The 20033-nt window shown below is 34.7% G+C and overlaps 1 protein-coding gene across 3 annotated transcripts in view; it reads right to left on the minus strand.

The window, feature by feature from the left end:
- The window catches only part of LOC149566238 (Nucleotide/sugar transporter family protein), a 162149-nt gene that overhangs the window by 21321 nt on the left and 120795 nt on the right, over nucleotides 1-20033 (minus strand). For all 3 annotated transcript variants that reach the window (XM_089819654.1, XM_089819655.1, XM_089819656.1), the window contains one exon: nucleotides 16773-16867. In XM_089819654.1, the coding sequence (XP_089675780.1) occupies nucleotides 16773-16867 (95 nt within the window). The remainder of the gene's footprint in view (nucleotides 1-16772; nucleotides 16868-20033) is intronic.

The raw sequence follows: 20033 nt of genomic DNA on the forward strand, positions 1-20033 counted from the left end.
GTGGTTGGCAGGCCACCATCCACGAATAAGAGATGGTCTTTCACTTTCTAATGTTGTTTAACTGAGCCTGTAACTTTTTGTAACTATGGATATTGATACTTGTATCTTATTCTATTGTATGAGGTTGGAATCATCGTCTAGACATTTCAAACTATGATTTTGATGTGATGCCTTGTAGGTTTTCAAGCTATAATCAATAGAAGACTATATATATATATATGATCATAATCTTGGAATTGCAAATGTATATAGATATAATTCAGTATATTACAGAGAGAGATATTAATGTACGCAAATCTAGAAATATATATCTCATAATAATAGCGATTAGATTTATATGGATGTATGTTTACGAATATATAATTGTAATACAAAGGAATTAGAATATTTGTAACCTATTCCATAATCACTTACTATAACCCCTTAAGAGAATGGGTTTCCATCAATTTGCAAGAGGTGGAGTATATCCTTGCAAGATAGGATAATTCCAAGATGGGTAAGGATATGCATTTCCAATGCCTTGAGGAAATCCCAAGATGGGTAAGAACATGCAGTCCCAATGCCTTGAGGAAACCTATTTGTAGACTGGTGTCAAGAGCCTTGTGACATGGAAACTCCTATCCTCCTTACGGTTGGTATGTTTAAGTGAGAAGACAAAATTGGGCTTAAATTTGTTGTGAATTATTCATTGTTTCTTAACATAAATTATATCTAGATGCATAATAATGTTCATTACATATTGTAAATTGACAACCTCCAAGTAGGGGACAATACAAATGGTTTTAGACCACCTTTCTTGCCAACCTATGGAAAATAGTTAATGCCAAAGAGCTCAAAGGGCATTAGAAAGAGAGGAGGAAATTAGTAACAAAATCTAACCCAAAATCAAATAAAACAATGGGTGAACTAATCAGTGAAGAGACAAGCTCATTCATGGAAATCAAAACCAAGTCATTAATGGAACAAAATGAAAGAGCCCAACTCCTCATGGAAGCCTTAAAAAACATGAATGCTTCAATCAATGATCTTAGATCACATCCTAGTGGAAGGGACATTAATACAGATCATTCGAAAAATAACAGGACATCCAAACCAAGAATAAAAAACCCATCCTTCCTACCATGAAGGAATACACTGAGAGAGGAAGAGGGGAACAATCATCTCTCTAGCAGCACAAAAGAATTAGCAGACGCTTACTCAAAATTAAATCCTGAAATAGGGTGAAGTGTATCCTTCAGAGAATATTGTGAAGCAAAGAGATCAAAAGCTCCTAGGAGAGAAAAGGAACAACCTAATAAGGACTTGGAATGCAATAATTAAACACTTACATGACCCTCAATCCCCTGGCAGAACAAAATGTAATTCAATTTTCCATCCTACACTTGGAAGACGCAGCCCACGATTGGTGGCACCATGATGTCCACACCCAAGGGTACAAAAACATAACCTCTTATGAAGAATTCTCACAAAAACTAATTAAATAGTTTGACAATATTATGAAGTAAGTGGAAAATATTTGTTTGATATTAATAGTGATCAAGAGATCAATTTATACAAGAGACCGAACAATGTTTCCTTAAGAAAGGATGGTAAAAAATAGAAACATTCTATCCTAGAAATAGAAAACAAAATATTAGAAACATTTTAATATTAACAGGAGGTTACAAGAGGTTACGATAGATAACCATTAGATACTAAACAAAGATAATAGAAACTATCCATTATTGTAATACCCTCCCTTAATAGTTAATCTACCCAAAGCACAAAGTTGTCAAAAGGCATAAAAGGCAGATTATGTCTACTCAAGCGTGCTCTGTACTGTCATTGTGGGTTGCGAACTAGATTGTTTAGATCAGAACCAGGTTGAGTAGGTCAAGTTGCCATTCCCAGAACCACCTTATCAATATTCGAAGATGGTTAGCATCTACTTATTTCACATGCCATAATTGCGACCATTGAACTTTTGATTTCCCTTGAGCAAAATATTAGTCAAAGATTCCATAGCACGTTTTTCAATGAAAATGTGTAAAAATGTGAAGGCACGTACTTCGAGGCAAAAAAGTGGAAGATCCAGAAAAAATGAAGAGGTGCACAGAAGAGAGCTCGAAAAACCCAGAAAGAATATGTTGTCGGATTATGTATCTACTAGCTTGAAAATGGAGGTATGAAAATCAAGGCACCCAAAAAAATCTGACAACCCAGTTGAGCTCTCGAAAAACCCACGAAGAATATGTAAAATTGTTTCGAATCCAGTACGGAAAATTAGAGTTTCAAGCAAAACCCTGGCCAGCTGCAAACAAAACTCCAAATAATGGTGGATTTGGACAAAACAATTGCAGAACTGGACTAGAAAAATGGTGGATTCAACAGAAAAAATAGCAAATTTTGGGCATGAATCAAGACCAAAGGTTTGTAAAAACCCTAAACACCTCCAAATAGGCAAAAAATGACCACTCTTTTTTTTAAAAAGTGGAAAAACGGGCCAAAAAACATACGCATAATTTTCAGAGAAATTTGGACGCGAGTGGCATAAAAATTTGGGGGTGAGCTACAGAAAAATGCGCCCAACAGACCTCAACGTGAACAGCAGACAATAACCCTCACTTTTCAAAGGATTCAGTTGCACTAGTTGCGTATAGAAGGGCGCGAGTTTGAAGAGAGAAAAAAATCGTGGGAGTTACAGACAAAATGCTACAAAAATTTTTGGAGGAAAACCCTAGTCGAACCAAAGGCTTTGGAAGCAAATATGCATGAAAATAATTTCAAAAATAGGATATGATATTTTTAGAAAAGAAATTATGATTTTCGAAAAAATTTAAAGAAGTGGCTCTAATACCATATTACGTAATAATTGGAAAATATTTGCTTGATATTAACAACGATCAAGAGATCAATTTATACAAGACACTGAACGATGTTTCCTTAAGAAACAATGGTAAAGAATAGAAACATTCTATTCTAGAAATAGAAAACTAAATATTAGAAACATTCTAATATTTACAAGAGATTACAATAGATGACCATTAAATAAAAAATAGAGATAATAGAAACTATCTATTATTGTAATAGTAAACATCCCCAAAAGGATTTTAAAGAATTTACTCTACAAAAGAAAATAGTGATGATGAGTGGATACGTTCATAGGTTGCAAAGAATCTCAGCATGAGTCATAGGGCTAGATGAGGAGAAATAAAATTATATATTTGTGGATGGTCTAAAATAATCAATAGAGGGAATGGTGACTACTTTTAAACCAACTACGCTATTGAAATAGCCTTTAAGTTTAGAAACATCATCTACAAATATCAAAGTCGCAAAAAAACATACAAAAACTAGGCATGACAGGGTTTTGATGTTCAAAGATGAACTTAAGAAAAAGAATTTATACTTCAAATGCCAAGAACTCTAGGCACAAGGGAAAATTTTCCACAAAAGAGAATCTGATAGAAAAAGTGGTGTTTTAGATGTAAAGAAAAATGTGAACCAGAGCATAGAGGTGGAAGATGTTACAAGATTCAAGAAGAGTTGACAGATTAATGGATTTCCGGATGATTGATTGATTAACAGAGGAACAAATGTGTTCCTTATAAAGAATTACAACGACGTTGTTTCTAAAAAAAACAACATAGACTGAAGACGGAATTAGAAACAAAACTAGAGATAGGATAGGAAACATTCCTATCTGGACTGAAGACAAAAGAGACAAGATAGGAAACATTCCTATCTAGACCGAAAGACGGACTACAGAGAAGTAGTTGACTATTATAGAAAGTATAAGATATTATCTTAATACCCTCCCTTAATGGTCAACGTACAGATGTCGGAACATTCTGTGATAACTAAGACCCTCCCTAGATCTACAGAATGCTGAAACCAAGAAGCTTTGCCAAAAGAGTGCTATGACTCAAATAGGTTGCAATTACAAAACTTCATTTTTGTGGAAAAAACGATAAAACCAAAAATCTCACGCAACCTTGCGTATTACAGACAACTTGAAATGATTTTTGAGGAGAAAATCAACAAACCCAGAAAAAACAAAAACAGATTCAGAAGGCGAAAAATGCAACTTCGCCTTGATCAGGAAGCTCGACAACTTGTGTTGTTGGCTGGGAAGCATTTTGCCTTGCTTGGGCAGCCAAACATTTTCGGCACTCGAATTTCATATGGCCGAACTTGTGACAGTAATTACACTGTACATTTTGCTTCGTAGAGCCATCCAAGGATTGAGCAGAAGGTTGATGCTGGGAAGGCTAAGAAGACTGATGGTTGCCAATGTTCTGTTGAAATTGGGAAGCTTGAGAAGACTGATGGTTGCCAATGTTCTGTTGAAAGGATTTTGCAGCAAATGCCTGCTCTGAGGAGGCTGTAGAAGCACTGCTGCCAAATTGTTGTTTCCAAAGATCCTACTACAGAAGTTTGGTGCATAATTCTGGAAACTTCAAATCGACATTAGTTGACGTAATGAGTGTTTCTATGAAGTGCTCATAGGATGTTGGTAGACTTTTCAGAGTGGTGACTACCATATCCTCTTCCTCCATTTTCCGACCAATAGCTTTGAGCTGATCGCGGATGTCCTTAATCTTTGTCAGATGCTCTTGTAAGGACATACGTTCATCCATCATAATGGAGAACAACTGATTCTTTAGAAAGAATCCCCAACTTTTGTCAGATGTTTCATGTAGCTCCTTCAGATATTTCCAGATTTCTGCAGCTGACTTGTTGGAAGGAATTTGCGGTAGTTGATCATCAATAACAGAGAGCTTAAAAAGCATAACAGCTTCTCGATTGCGATCATCAAACTTGTCATGTTCTGCTTGGTCGGAGATCGGACGAGTCTTTGTGCCCAAAACAAGCTCATCCAAACAACGATATTCGAAGATTGTCAACATGCGCTGCTTCCAATGATTATAATTGTGGCCATTGAATCGTAGACTGCCCTCCAACATCAGATTAGTCAAAGATGCCATTTGCACGAAGTTCGAGGCAATGCTGAGGCTGACCCAAAAAAAAGACAACTGCCCAGAAGAGTAGACAGAAAACCCAAAAGGAATCTACAGTCACAATGTAAATCCGCCAGCTCGAAAATTGAGGCACGGAAAAAGAGGTACCCAAAAATTTTTGATGAAGACCCAGATGAGGTCTCGAAAAACCCACCAAGAATCTACAAACAAAAAAATTTTCTGACCCCAAAAATTAGGGTTTCGAAAAAAAAGGCCCTGGCTGAAAAAAGCTTGAAAAAACTTCAGATTTCTTGATAAAAATGGTGGATTTTTTTCAAGGAGAGCGCAAACGATGAAGAATGCAGACAAAATGAACTAATCCTTGACCCTACAATCACGATTTTGCTGTCAAATGAGCTTGAAAATATATGGACGCAAGTTGCTTCAAACGCGTGTGATTTGGACGCTATTTGCAAAAAAAATTTGCGAGCTTTCCCAAGGATACAAGCACAGATTTTGCAGACCAGGAGGCTGCGAGCAGAGACGACTGTCGTGGTGTGCAAAACTCAAAAAAAAACCCTAGCTATTGCGGACACGACTTATAGACCAAACAAAAACTCCAAGCCGCAAACAAAATAATATCAGACATGATTTGCTAAGCACGATTTTACCAGTCGTGAGCAGATAAAAACGGCTTTTGTTTTGCATGGACACGATTTTCAGATTCATAAACCCTAGCTGAAACTTCGATGGGCACAAATAAATTTCTCAAAAAAGTAGAAATCTTGGACAGGCTATAGAGAAATCCCTAGAAATAATTTCAAAAAATTTAGCAAATAATTTCAAAAGAAATTATAAATTTTTCGAAAAATTTCTTATCATGGCTCTGATACCATGTTACAAGATTCAAGAAGAGTTGACAGATTAACGGATTTCCGGATGATTGATTGATTAACAGAGGAACAAATGTGTTCCTTATAAAGAATTATAAGGACGTTGTTTCTAAAAAGAAACAACATAGACTGAAGACGGAATTAGAAACAAAACTAGAGACAGGATAGGAAACATTCCTATCTAGACTGAAAGACGGACTACAGACAAGTAGTTGACTATTATAGAAAGTATAAGATATTATCTTAATAGAAGGAAGGAGAGAGTCCACAAAATAGAAGCAACACTTGGAAAAGAAATTGAAGGAAACCTAAGCAAGAAAATAAGGTATGATAAAGCAAATCTTAAGAGCAATCAATCAAAAGAAAAAGAGATAACAAATAGATGGATCTTTATATAAGAACAATGATTCTCTCTTATTCTAGAGCTCTTGGAACCTCCACAGTTAACTTGTAATATGATGAACCAATGAATGTATTATGCTCAATAAGAAGGGCTATCTGTATTATATGTATTTTGTGTACACTATATGTGTTGAGCATTTAAGTGTATGCTTAGTGTTTTCATGCATGTAAGACCTTAATTTTGATTGATCTAGAACATTTTTTAGTAGATGATAACTTTTATTGACACCACTATGAAATAGTTTTAAATTGATCTTAGCTCAATAGAGAAAATTATGATAATAATGTGTCTTGAGCATTTGAGTGGATGCTTAGTGTTTTCATGCATGTATGACCTTAATTTTGATTGATCTAGAACAATTTTTAGTAAATGATAACTTTTTTTGACACCACTATGAAATAGTTTTAAATTGATCTTAGCTCAACAGAGAAAATTATGATAATAATTGCTTGAGGGCAATTTTAAGAGGGGTGGGCTGTCATGATCCGTAATTGATATAGGTACAATGCAAATGTGACTGATTGAAAAAACATGCTTTTCTTGTAAATACATAACTAATCAATATAATATCATTATTAAAGAATAATAATAATGAAATATTAGATAGTAAAAGATATAAAATTAGAAACATTCATCTTAATAATAAATGATATAGTATAATCCATGAATATTATTGCAAACGTCGAACTTAGCGGGAGTATTTGTTGTTTTTAATTTATGCAGTTTGTCCCCTTTGTTGATGTTTTGTAGCTTTACTCAAATAATTTACATCAAGATATGTAAGATCATATATATACATATATATATATATATATATATATATATATAAGAGTTTAATTAATGATAATGAATAGACATGTCCCATTAAGGGACATGTCTATTCTCTCACTCTCTTATAAATATACAAGGAGGCTGCAGTTGGAAAAGACATACCAAACATTATGGCAGTGCTATTACAATTGCAGCGATCCTTAGAAACTTAACATGGTATTAGAGCCAAGTTTCCTATTAGATTTAACAATGAAGGAAATTGCATAATTTGAAGGTTATAGGGGTCAATTGCGATAATATAACTATGTATGGGAGCTAGTTGATTTGGCTTCTATAGGATCCATAACGAGTTGAGACCACAACCTTCAACCAAATGTGACTTATTCACCACATATTTATTATTTAGATTGTAATAGCAAGTACGATCAGTCACCTCTGCATCTTTATACTTCCATTGAAGCACTAGAATATTCACAGAGAGAGCTTGAGTAAATGCAGAAAGAGTGGAGAAAAGTAAGTTAATGGATGTGTAGAAGAAAATTAGTAGCATGCTCAAGTCTAGAGTGGATACACTATTGAAGGGCGGACACAAGGATGCAGATACATTGTACAAGCAACTTCTTAAGTAGCTCTTCTTGTGTTCGACAAAGCCCTCCTTGCAAATAGTCAATGTTATGCCCTTGTTGTGCTGAACAAATCCCTCTTTGCAAACAGTCAACAACTAAAATAATTAGGATGCCCTTGTTATGCTCAACAAAGCCCTCTTTGCAAACAGTCAATATGACCACATGAAAATTTCTATTGTAGTGCTATAGCCGCCGGTACAAATTCTCTGTGAGCTTCACAGGGACTTGCGGAACTATTTAAAAGCATCTCAATTGTGTATAGATATAAAACTATGACAAAGCATATATTGAAGCATGCCTAGTTAAAGACTGATATCCCTTCTTCTCCAATGAGCCTAGACACAAAATACTTTGGCAAAATTGCAGGTCTCTTAATTGAATATGTTTATTTGCAGACCATCCACAACCTATGTCTTAGTCTTCCCTTAACATTGACAAGCGTTTAGGCTTTAGATAGAAAACTCTATATTATGTTAGGCATTCCATTTCTCTTTGTTGATAGAATTCCCTCCTAATTTTGCTCTTTATTAGTGGAATATTACATGTCATTGCATGTATGGAAGGAGTTCTATATTTTAACAACGATGATGCGATGTATATGGAATGAGAATTTCCTCTATCTCATCACCAACTTTGTCTACATTCTGTATCTGCAATATAGAGGAGCAATAACATTAACTAAACAATATGAACATTAGGATGAAGGTTGGTTCTTATCTACTCATCTCGGGTCTCTCAGAATGTAACCTTCGACATGAATCTGCAGTTGTCTACACGCAAGGCTATCCACATCGACAATGAACATTACAGATTTTTTTCAAGTTCAATAAAATTTATACGAAGATGCTATCTAAGCCTTGAAAATATATCTATCATTGAAATAATTAGTTCCCTATGGAGTCAATATCCAATGTACCATAAGTCGAAAGTTTTATGAAGCATCTAAAAAACACTATCAAGCTCTAATGAAGACTCCATCTATACCTATAAGATGTCTAATTATTTTGTTTCATTCAAACACCCGCAAAATACAAGTGCAAGGAACAATGGTGAAAGCATACAAGGTTTGTCAGACAACCAAACAAGGACATCTTCACTCCATTAAACAAATGTGTTGTCATGAGATATGGCTATCACGACAATATGTTTGTATGGTTATTGAGCCTCTCTAATATTTTATCTTATGATTGTCAGTTCAAAGATAGGTGTAACCAAAAATTATTTAAAATTCCCATGTTTAGAGACTGAGATTTAGAGCAGGCTGACATTTCGGCAACCTTGAAAGAGAGGGAGTAGATAAAGGATATGATTCAGTCAACCCTCGGTGATCTCAATCATATTGATTCAGAGGGAGTAAACCATGTCATGATGGATTCTCAAGTGATCAATAATTTGTAGCAATCAAAAGGACTATGATTTATGAATTTACCTTGTGACCATGTATTTTAATGGGCCTACCCCTATGTACATCACGAGGAAGTGACAATTTCCAAATGATGTCACTTGTATTTGCAGAAGTTATTGAAAGGTGATGATCTTATAATAACTTAATTTTCTATTATGATGAATATCTTGCGTTGTCTATGCAGATCATAATAGATTATACTTTGCATGGTGTATGTTTATATGGTAAGCAAAATGAGAATGCGTGTGTACATACTTTATAAACATTTTTTGAGTATATGATGAATGTTATGTGACTAGATATTCCAGAAGGTCATTACACAGAGTACTTGGTGAATATCATGCAATTTGATGTTCTAGAAAGCCATTACTCAGAGTACTTGGTGAATATCACCAACTTGATGTTCTTGAAAGCCATTACTCACAGTACTTGGTGAATATCCTGCATCTAAACATTTTGGAAGGCCATTACTCAAAGAGTATTTGGTGAATATCATTGATATTCTGGGAGACCAATATTCATGATATCATGTGATATCAAACATTTTTGAGTAAATGGTGAATATCATGTATTCTAAGAGACCAACATTCATGATATCAGATGTGATATCAAACCCTTTTGAGTAATTGGTGAATACTGAATGTTGATATTCTGGAAGACCAATACTCGTGATATCTAATGTGATATCAAAATGTTGAATATATTCTGATCGAAGATATTCTTATATTACATTGAGGTAATATATGGTCATGTGTTTATCCTCCTTAGCTAAGAGGGAGTGTTGATGTTTTGTAGTTTTACTTGGAAAAATCACATCAAGATATGTATGAGATATATATATAATATTATATTAAGAGATATTATATATATATATATATATATATATATATACATATATGAGAGAAAATTAATGATAATGAACAGATATGTCCCATGAAGGGACATGTCTATTCTCTCACGCTCTTAAAAATATATGTGGAGGTTGCAGTTGGAAAAGACATACCAGACATTATAACAGTGCTATTACATATGCAGCGATCCTCAGAAACTTAACACCCTTCTCATTGATGTCACAGGTGGAGAAAATGTTGTGTCCTTCAGATGTTATGTTGTGTTCTCAGATGATGTTGTTTCCAGATGTTTTTGCAGGTACATATGCAGGTTATTTATGTTGTAGATCAGCCAGTGGTATATTTTTTTCTGGTGATCAGAGTTGCGTATTTTGTCATCAATGACAGAGGGAGATTGTTGGGATAAATGTCATTAATGTCACAAACAAACATGAAGATGTTTAATGATGTGTAATGAAGATAAATCCTTATATCGCTGTAAATGTTTAATGACCATGCCAAACAGATCACAATAAACTATCATACGTTTGATGTCGAGATCTGTACGAGAAAAATATTAATGGGAGATCCCTATGTTCTTAGCAGCCTCCACGTAAAGAAGAAATATAAAAGGAGACATAAAGAAAAGTCAAATACAGACAAAATAGCAATAATGACAAAACAGCAGCTCTGTTATCTTTATCTGAGTCAGCTGTTTGCCTTCTTGTCAGCCCAATAAGAGTGAGCATTGGATATAGAAAAACATTATTTTGTGTGACCATTGGGCTTGATATATGGAAGTTTTTTTGTTTGTATCAATGATGGCTAAAAAATAGACAGGAGCCATCATTTCCCACAGATAAAAGACACATAACAGTAAGATATATTTATGCCACGACAAAGAAACTCAGCAGTTGTCTATTATTAGCACTTGCACCAAAAAAAGGTGCAATAGTTAGGCTCATAGTAATATATAATTTGAATAACTATTGCATATCAAATTCAATGGTGGCTCAAAATCTATGACAAAGTAGCTTATGCATTGAAAAATGGAAAGATAGAATAGTTATTGCATTAGAGTTGCAATAGGACAATTGAGTACTTTGACCACCTATTATAAATAGAGTTGTTGTTTACCTTCTATTCTTAATTGGGATAAAGTTGTAAATTATTTACAAAGAAATCTGTGTTTAAAGTATATCTAAATATTAACTTCATTAAATCTAGTAAGATTTATGCAATTTCATAAATTAGTTACTTTTTATCAATCTATTTACATTACCTAAAATGCAAATCGTATGAATAAAAATAAAAGTAAATGACAATCTTAAACAAAAATTACTCAATGGAAAGTATTGTTGTATTTCAAATGGAATGCAAATAAGAGTAAAGAAAAATATAATGCTTAATCATAAAGAATGTTCATGATGATTATTATTTAAATTTAATAATATATATTCTAAAAAATAATTATATATTAATTACTCAAATATCAAGTCTTTCTTTAAAATGTTATTATTGACATTCTAGTTTTAATGCCTTTGCAATATTTTTTGTCATCTTATTTCATCATCTAGTGTGACATGGAGACACAAGATGGGAGGTGGCAGGGATGCTTAGGATGCTTTACAAGGTATGGCCATCCATATATACTTTTGTAGAAGGGAGAATTTTGTGTAGTTGTAATGCTTTGGTATACTGATAAAAGACAAACTTCTATTAAAAAAAAAAAAATTTACAAAAAAACCATTCTTGAAGACTACAAATCTTAGATTCTATGAAGGGACATATATCTATTAATAAAAATAGTTGGTATGCTGATAACAGACAAACTTCTATTAAAAAAAAAATTAGAAAACAACCATCCAAATTCTTAAACACTACAAATTTTAGATTTGATGAAGGAACATGTACCTATTTGACAACCATTCATGTCAAGCTCCTTAGACATCTATTTCATAAATTAATTTTTTCCTTATATTGCGCATATGGTAATCTCACGAGGTCTTTTGACTACTAAGCAACTTATGAAGATGATTTATTTTGTTAACATCTGTTATAGGAATTGTTAGAAGCAAAAATGGATATGGCTATTGCAGCAAGCTTGTTAAGGGTATAAATAAAAAGTTCATGTATACTTCTCAAGAAGTTTGATCTACAAATGTTGTAACAATAGGGAGGATGGTGATAACTAATGCAATAATACTTATATTTTAGTTATATTCTAAAGGAGGAAGTCAGTGGTGGATAACTCGGTAGAGGCCTTTGAATTCGTGGAGCCTGTAGTTGTACCAACCTAATTCCCACATTGCCGTTGATCAGTTAGTTTGAATAGGCATTTAAGGAAGCAAATTATGAGCTTAGTATTTTAAAGCCCTAAGCCCATGAAATTGGAATGTTGTTTGTATTGTGCTGGTGAAATGATCATTCTGCATACTAACAAAAGTCACCTTCCATTACGCTTTAATGGATCTCCATATCCTCTTCCAAAGATCTTATTTTGATGCACACGAAAAGACTGAAGGCTGCTAGCTTACAACTACTAAATCATTGGCTTGAAGATTTCTTAGGCCTTATCAGAAAAAAAAAAAAATCTCCATATCTTGCAATTGGGGCATTCCATGAGGCCATACTTCTTTGACTCAATTTCTAAATAGATCACGTTTCTTGTCAATGCTTTCACATTTTGCATACAATGTCTTGCAGAGTAGTATGAACTACAACCTCTGACGAAATTCCTCTATCCTTCATGTTGTGATGGATGTCTTGATGCAGGAGCATCCTAGGTGTAAGAACAATCTTGCGTCAACCAAAAATATTTCATTTCAGTTGTTTGAATAAGGGTTGTCTTAATGCAAAGTTGTTGTATGTGGAGGCTTGCTACTCAGTAAGTCATTCATATGAGCTCGGAATGTCCTAATTTCAGAGGTGGAGGTTTATCTCAATCATATCAGTCTTCCAGTTGAGGGTCAATGACATATCATAAGTATTAGTGAAGTTATTGTAGATTTTTGGTATAACTTTTTTGTACAAAAACTTTGGGCTCAATTTTGAAGGCCTCAACATGTCTAAACCTATAGATCAGAAGTTGAGGATTCTGAAAAGGGGTTATGATAGAAAATCGGAGCAACGGTTTTGAAGTTATGGCCTTCTGAAGTTGGGTCGACCAAAACTTCCAAAATAAATGTCAAAGGTGTATTTGGCCGACTCTATATGTATTGTTAGGGTCTATCAACCCTAGGTATTAAGTTTGAGTGTCTAGAACCTTCTCGAGTGGCATAAAATTGCCTACTTAAGAGATGTTTGTAGATTGTCAAGGACAACTCTAGGTGATAGTTAGCAGCTTTGTCTTGCAGATTACTGTAATGAAAGCATCCATGTGGGTTAGCATATCGTAATTTTGAATTTTGTAATTCCGCATTTTCGGCAATAATAAGAAACCCATATTTTGTTCTCGCAAATTGTTGTTATTTCTTTGTTTATATAATGTGTTTATGGCATTAAGGGGAGCACCCTTCATCATGTCTTCATCTTATCCCATAGCCCTCATTTGGCACAGGCTATTAGGAAGCTGGCAAAGATTGGAGAGTTCAGCTTTACACCTGCCAATTAAGATTTCTTGAAATATTCCAAGGCTTTTTCAGCAGATCAATTTTGTGAATATCCTTCAATCACAGAATTCGATAAGGTCTGGAAAATCTTATTTTCTATAGGACTCTTGAAGTAACAGGAATTATATTTGTGTAACTGCTGAATTTTTACCATTTTCAATTTTGATTCCTAATAGCGATTATCTTGAAACTTAAATTGGCAGCATATTCAATAGTGCCAATGACATGTCTGTTGAAAGTTTTGGACAGATCCTGCTGATGATCTGCTCTACCACTGAGCAACTTGCCTGTTTCATGAGGAGACTTTCAGGTTTTTTCTTGCAGTGTGTCAAGCAATTTCTAACGCCCACAAGAAGGCACCACTCAAGCTGAGGTTTTTGCCAAGCACTGGTCCTTTCTCTTATGCTAATACGGTCTCTTCTTTTTTCTTGTCAACAATGGGAAGGCAACAGCAGAAGCTTTCTGAGTGGAAACCCAGTCTCGAGACTATTTATGGAAATCATCGCTCAGTTTTACATTGCTCAATTCATGCAGAGACATAACTATCGTATAAAAATTGTTAAAAGGTGCTAGTTTTTGGCTTTTTTCAGATATGAGTAGAGTATCTCTGTAAAACATTTAATTTTCTGTGTAAATTACAAACTGTATACTATATAATTTATTTTTTTCTTTATTATTTTGATGACAGAAGTATGATCTGAAATTAAATGTTTCAAGATGGATTACGGGAATCATGGTCTTATTAATTATGATAGTGATCTACTACACAAGAAAAATAATAATGTTACGATGTTCACCACTTGACAGTTTGAAATTGCCTGGATAATATTGGTGTTATTAGATTTTATTGTTTGAAATAATGAGAACACTTGCATTCGAAAATCTTATTTCATTAATGTCTTTGCACTGTTATGATTGGCTAATACTCTGTATGGTGGAGGAATGGGCAAAATTTGTCTTTCCCTGAAGCTCAGAAGAAAATGGCAGCACAATCGTAAGCCACAACTGCTTCCATTGCGGAGAAGAAAGTTCCAAGGCAAACTCTTCATCTTCTGGCAGGATCTTTGATCTCTGCTGCGAATCAACCGGATATTACTGCAGACTTCCCCCAAGCCATTCTGTTGTTTCCGACAAAATTGGCAATGATGCTTTTGCCAATTTTTCCATCTTTCCAGCCTTAGACCTAAAATTTGGGTGGGCAATCCCCACATAAATAGCCTATCAGCTAATAAAAAAAATACAAAAGATAGGAATGATACGGTTAAAATCTGGAAATGAATATTTTAACAATGACAAAAGGAATGAGATTTACTTAGTCAGAATTCAGCACATCTTCTATTATTGTCCTTGGTAACTTCATGTGGCAAACAAGGGGTCGGCAACAATATACAAAGCATGACTATTAGGGTGTATGTATATGTGATTAATTATTGGGCTTCACTCAATTTTGGGTTAATTGTAATGGTTGTCAGGTTAAACATAAAAGGACAGGAGTTACTGACAAACTGAAAATAGTTTGTCTTGACTAATGTTTATTTGCTAATAAAAAGGAGTTGTTACATACCCGACGGAAGATGACCGAAGGTAGTTGGAAACAATTCCAAATCATCGCTGGGTCACTCCAAATTTATAAATTAACATAGAGTAACATCAATTTACATTGAAGATATTGGAGGAGACAAATGATTATGTAAATGAATTTTGAATTTAATTAAAAAGTTCCATGGATACGGATATGGATACAAATACAAATACGGTATTGGGTACATACTACAGATACACCCATTTATTAAGACCCCCAATATGGATATGGCTGGACACAACATTAATAAAATTCACGTAAACATGTGTTTAACACAGTTTTTTAAGTTAATATAGAAGATTTTCATTACTTCGAAAGCAATATTGATACATAAATGCTACAAATATTTATAAGTTACTTTAACACTTTACAATATGTAAACATAGTAGAGTTGCATTAGAAAATAACCCAAAAAACAGGTTGCTGAAATAGGAAAACATTTTATGTCTTTCTATTTGGTGCAGGTTTTGTTTATACTATTTTTTTTAAAAATTGCTTTAATAAAGTTTTTAAAATTTAATTTGGGAAAAGTTATGCCAAGTCTCTTAAAAAATCAAATCCGTAGTATTTGGCCCAGTTGGAAAATCAAGTTTTTCTAGGCAGACATAGGTACAACATTCAATGTGTATCTGGGTAGTATCGAATACGTTTCCAAATTGGATACGGGGATACAAGTGCCCAAGGAGAGACAGAGGAGTTTCCGGTAACTCTGGTTAATAATGATTGAATGTGTTGAATAATGCTGAGTTTTTGTACAAAAACTCATGTTTAAAAATGTAAATGAGTGTACAGACGCTAAAGGGGAAATGGGTTTTGGAAAGGCAGCATACTTGATAGAAAGACTCAAGTGTAAGTGTGTGTGTGTGTGTGTGTGTGTTTGTGAAGTGTGTATTCTGTTTTGGTGTATCTAATTCTGTATAAGGTCTGATATTTACATAGAAGTTGTTCTTCAGGCAGCTGTGTTTCAGAATTCAGATTATTAGAGATTATTAAGTTGTGTTTTTAGAAATACTTTCTCAGATTACATTCAGACCAGATTCATAACAGAGATTCTTCAAAATCATTCTTTCTGTTAATGTTCATAGCTTACAGACGATTATGATCAATTCATTTCAGTCTGACCTCAATGTGCAGATGTAATATTCCAAACTATATAGTTTGAAGTCTGTCCGAAGATATTTCACAGAGATATGGTCAAGATTGTCCTATTATATCAGAATTGCACTGTGATCAGTTTGTAAAAAGACAAATAAGCTTTGATGTTCTGAGTTATTTCTCAGTTTGATTGTTCATGATTTAGAATTGGTGACTCTGAAAGTCTGAGTTGGGGCTTAGATTATTGAAGAAAGTTGGTGCTAGGGGCTTTGGAGACTGCATAGGTTGGGGCCCTTAAAGTTGTAATTGGTATCAGATTTGTGAGGCTGGATTAGGACAGTAGATCCTAGCAGCATTACACAGTGGTTTTTCCCTGTTGGGAGTCCACTTGTCTCTTCTTGTCTCTTGGTCTCATGGTGCTTCTCTTATATCTTTCATTCAATGCTTTAGTTTTACAATATAATCTGAAGAAAATGCTTCCAGTTGAAAATTGGATTGAATACTAAGACATCAAAGCTTCAACAATGTCAATGAATAATACAAAGCTATAGCTTATAATCACTAAGACATAATGTTTTTATGATTCAACAAAGTCAGTGAATAATAGAAAACTTACTTGTACCAATTGAACAAGCATACTCCAACAATAATAACCGAAAGTCCAATACCCTTTAATATTGTAAAGCGATCATGAAAGAAGAAAACTGCAACCTGAAGATACAACCCACTAGAACATCAATTAAAACTATTGCATTGAGATTGTAGCACTGACAATTAAAATGTTCTTGAAGGAGCACAAACACAAATGAGAATAAGTTCATTAAAAAAAATGCCGTGCAGATCATAGTCCAACAAGAGGATGCAAATTAAGTAACAATAAGAAATTCCTATGCTGCTGTAATCTGTTGCCATTTAACATCATTTATGCACCTGTGGAAATATGAATCCGAAAACAGATTCAAAAAATTTAAAACCTATACAAAGGTGCCATATCAAACAATAGAAACATATAATATCAAAAATAACTTCATAATGTGCAACAGGTTTGGATCTAGTGGTGCTGAATGTTGATTTTCACACTACAGACCTGTTGATACATGTTTTCTGACGACACCAACACAGAATAAAGTGTCAAAGGACACTTTATGTTCTCTTGTGCAAAGACCCCTCGTAAGCTAAGTTGTGGTCATAGAGGTGATTTCAAGGTTCCCACTGAAAACATGTGACTTTTGTGTAGGATATGAGCTTGTTTGGCTTGACATATGCTGGTAACACAAACGGACTTACGTTTGAATCATTCTTCACTTCTTCTGCAATGCTGGCTGAAACTTCTTCATTGGATATTGCAATCTTCTGATGCTTGTCCTTTGAATGGACACAACTGAAATGAACTAAAATTAAAGGGGAAAGGGATCATAAGGATCTAAATCTACTACTAAGGGCAATGATATCAATGGAAAGTGCTCTAAAGAACGAGTTCCAAATAAACCAAGTTCTGAGTTGCTAATCTGAGCGACAACTCCCTAAGAATTGGTGCAATCTTCCAAGGGTTATGCAAAGAATTTTCATATGATAATGAACACCATCATAACAAACAATGCACATCCAATGATCAAAATTAAGCATCCATATTTTTACCCATGTTTTAGACTTAGCCTTTAAATGCCCTTGCCTGTTTTTCATTAAGCCCTTGTCACACTTTGAACCTTGAACTTGAACCGCAAGGTTCAAGGTTCAAAGGTTCAAAGACACTTCGCCCATGTCAGAATGTCTTGGTCATGTTTTAGCTTTCCATTGATCCCAATCTCGAACCCGAACCTTGAACTCGAACTCTTGAACCAATTGGTTCAAAGGTTCATATTTCAAGAGTTCAGTCTGCATTTTTATAGAACCCTGGCGGGGCCTGTAATGTCTGTCACATTTCAATGCTCTTCTTTTAAGTTGAACTTTGAACCAATTTTGGTTCAAGTTCAAAGTTCGGTATGAGGAAATCTAAATATTATGTTGAGTCGGTCTATGAGCATCGTATCCCAATATTTGTGAGACTATTGAGCTCAAACCTTGAATCATAATCCATAGTTCAAGAGTTCGAAGTTCATGAGTTTGAAAGTTGTCTCATCGATGAACACGTGGCAACGCAATGGGATAGTACGGAATTCGATAATTCTTTCACAAAAAGGCCGAAAAGTCGCACATTTAATGCTAATTGTTACAAATGATGGCGGAGTAAGATTTGGTATGTGCAAAGTTAAGAGGCACTCATTAATGATTCAGGCGCTTTGTCAAATCAGTACTTTCCCTATCTGTTCGCGACATGATCTCCAAGTTTAAACAATTAAGAGTTTCTCCTTTTGATCATTCTGCCATAATTATATGAGGTAAACGTTCCTATTTTCTTTGGAGATACGAGGAATTTGCAACTTATTACTTTTCAGAAGGGGATTTTCGTGCTTAAATACATTGTTTGGCCGAAATCATAGCGAACAGATTGCATGAATAGCTTTCACAGGTCTTTGAGATTTATGGTTTTTATATGTCATCTTACCTGTTCTACATTCTAGCATGTTGTAGGGAATAGGAGGGCTTGTCGCATCAGGTATGGGTTGATACTATGTTGATCTATGAATATTTTCCTTCATTACAAAATGAAAAGAATCCAAAGGACTTTAGGAGAGTACAGGACACCTTCCTTGCCAAGCTGGTATTCGAACTTCAAGGTAAGGAAAACATAAGGTTAACTGAGGAGGCAGCTCTCTACTCATTACCATTTATGGCAGCTTCTTTACCCAATTCCCCAAATTCACATATGTAAGGGCCAACAGTTGTGAAGGTAAGCCCTTGAAGTTACCCAAATATTGTTTGGATCGCTATGTCCTGACAGAAGTTTGCAGGCAAGTAGCAAAGGTGGACAAAAACTGTAAGGCCAAGAAAGGTTCTTGTTATACCTTTCCAATTGAACTTTTTCATTATCCATGTAAGAGCATCCAGGATGCTCTTGTTCTGGACACTGAGTTGAAAACGAAGAACTTGACATCCTACTCTACCCAGCCTAAATTCAATAGAAAAGGATTTGCATAGTCTCAATTTGAGTTGCACCCCTCCTTCACTCATGTGGCACAAATAGAGGATTTCTGAGTTGATTGTGAAGATGATTATGAAGTGAGCAAGAGATGGTGGTCCAAGTTCACCCCGAAGCAAATTAAAGAGTTCAAGTTGCAAATAGATGTTACTGATATTGAAGAGTATGAAAACGAAGAAGTGGTGGATCCATTTTACACAAAACAAATTTAAGTTTTTCCCATACCTAAGCTAGACTGGGATTTACCTCCAGAAGATGATTTACAAACTAGAACTTTTCCCATTATTGACAAAACCAAAAAGTGGTTGGCAAATAAAAGGAAGTCAAAGTTGAGGCAACTGAATCAAAACTTCAAAAGGGTTTTACTAGTTCTAGCTCAACATTACCTATTTGCCATACTGATAGAGTTGCCGCATGTTCTTCGGTAGGTGATTTGAATCTTGAACCTAAAGTTGAACTTATTGTTCAAAGTACAGTTTAACATCCACCTCCAACTAGGTGGACTCGTTCACGCACCCAAAGGAAGGAAGCTCAACAAGTTGTCGCAGTTAACACTGATAAGGAGCCAATTGAGGTTGAAATTGTAGTTGAGACAACTGTTGAAAGTTCAAATGGAGCCATGGATCAAAGAAATCAATAGGTTGTAGATGAAGCTAGCACTCTCAGTTCACTAGCTGTTGGAAATTCCCCTATTTTTCAAACTCCACCTAAGAGTGGTTCCTCTACACCAAACTGGTTTGATTTATCAGTCAGTAAGAAAAGAAGCGTAGTTCTAGTGAATGTCTCATTAGAGGATAT

The sequence above is a fragment of the Cupressus sempervirens genome, chromosome 3, assembly GCF_028749045.1.
Source record: "Cupressus sempervirens isolate cs-2001-9-10 chromosome 3, ASM2874904v1, whole genome shotgun sequence".
NCBI classification, from domain to species: domain Eukaryota; kingdom Viridiplantae; phylum Streptophyta; class Pinopsida; order Cupressales; family Cupressaceae; genus Cupressus; species Cupressus sempervirens.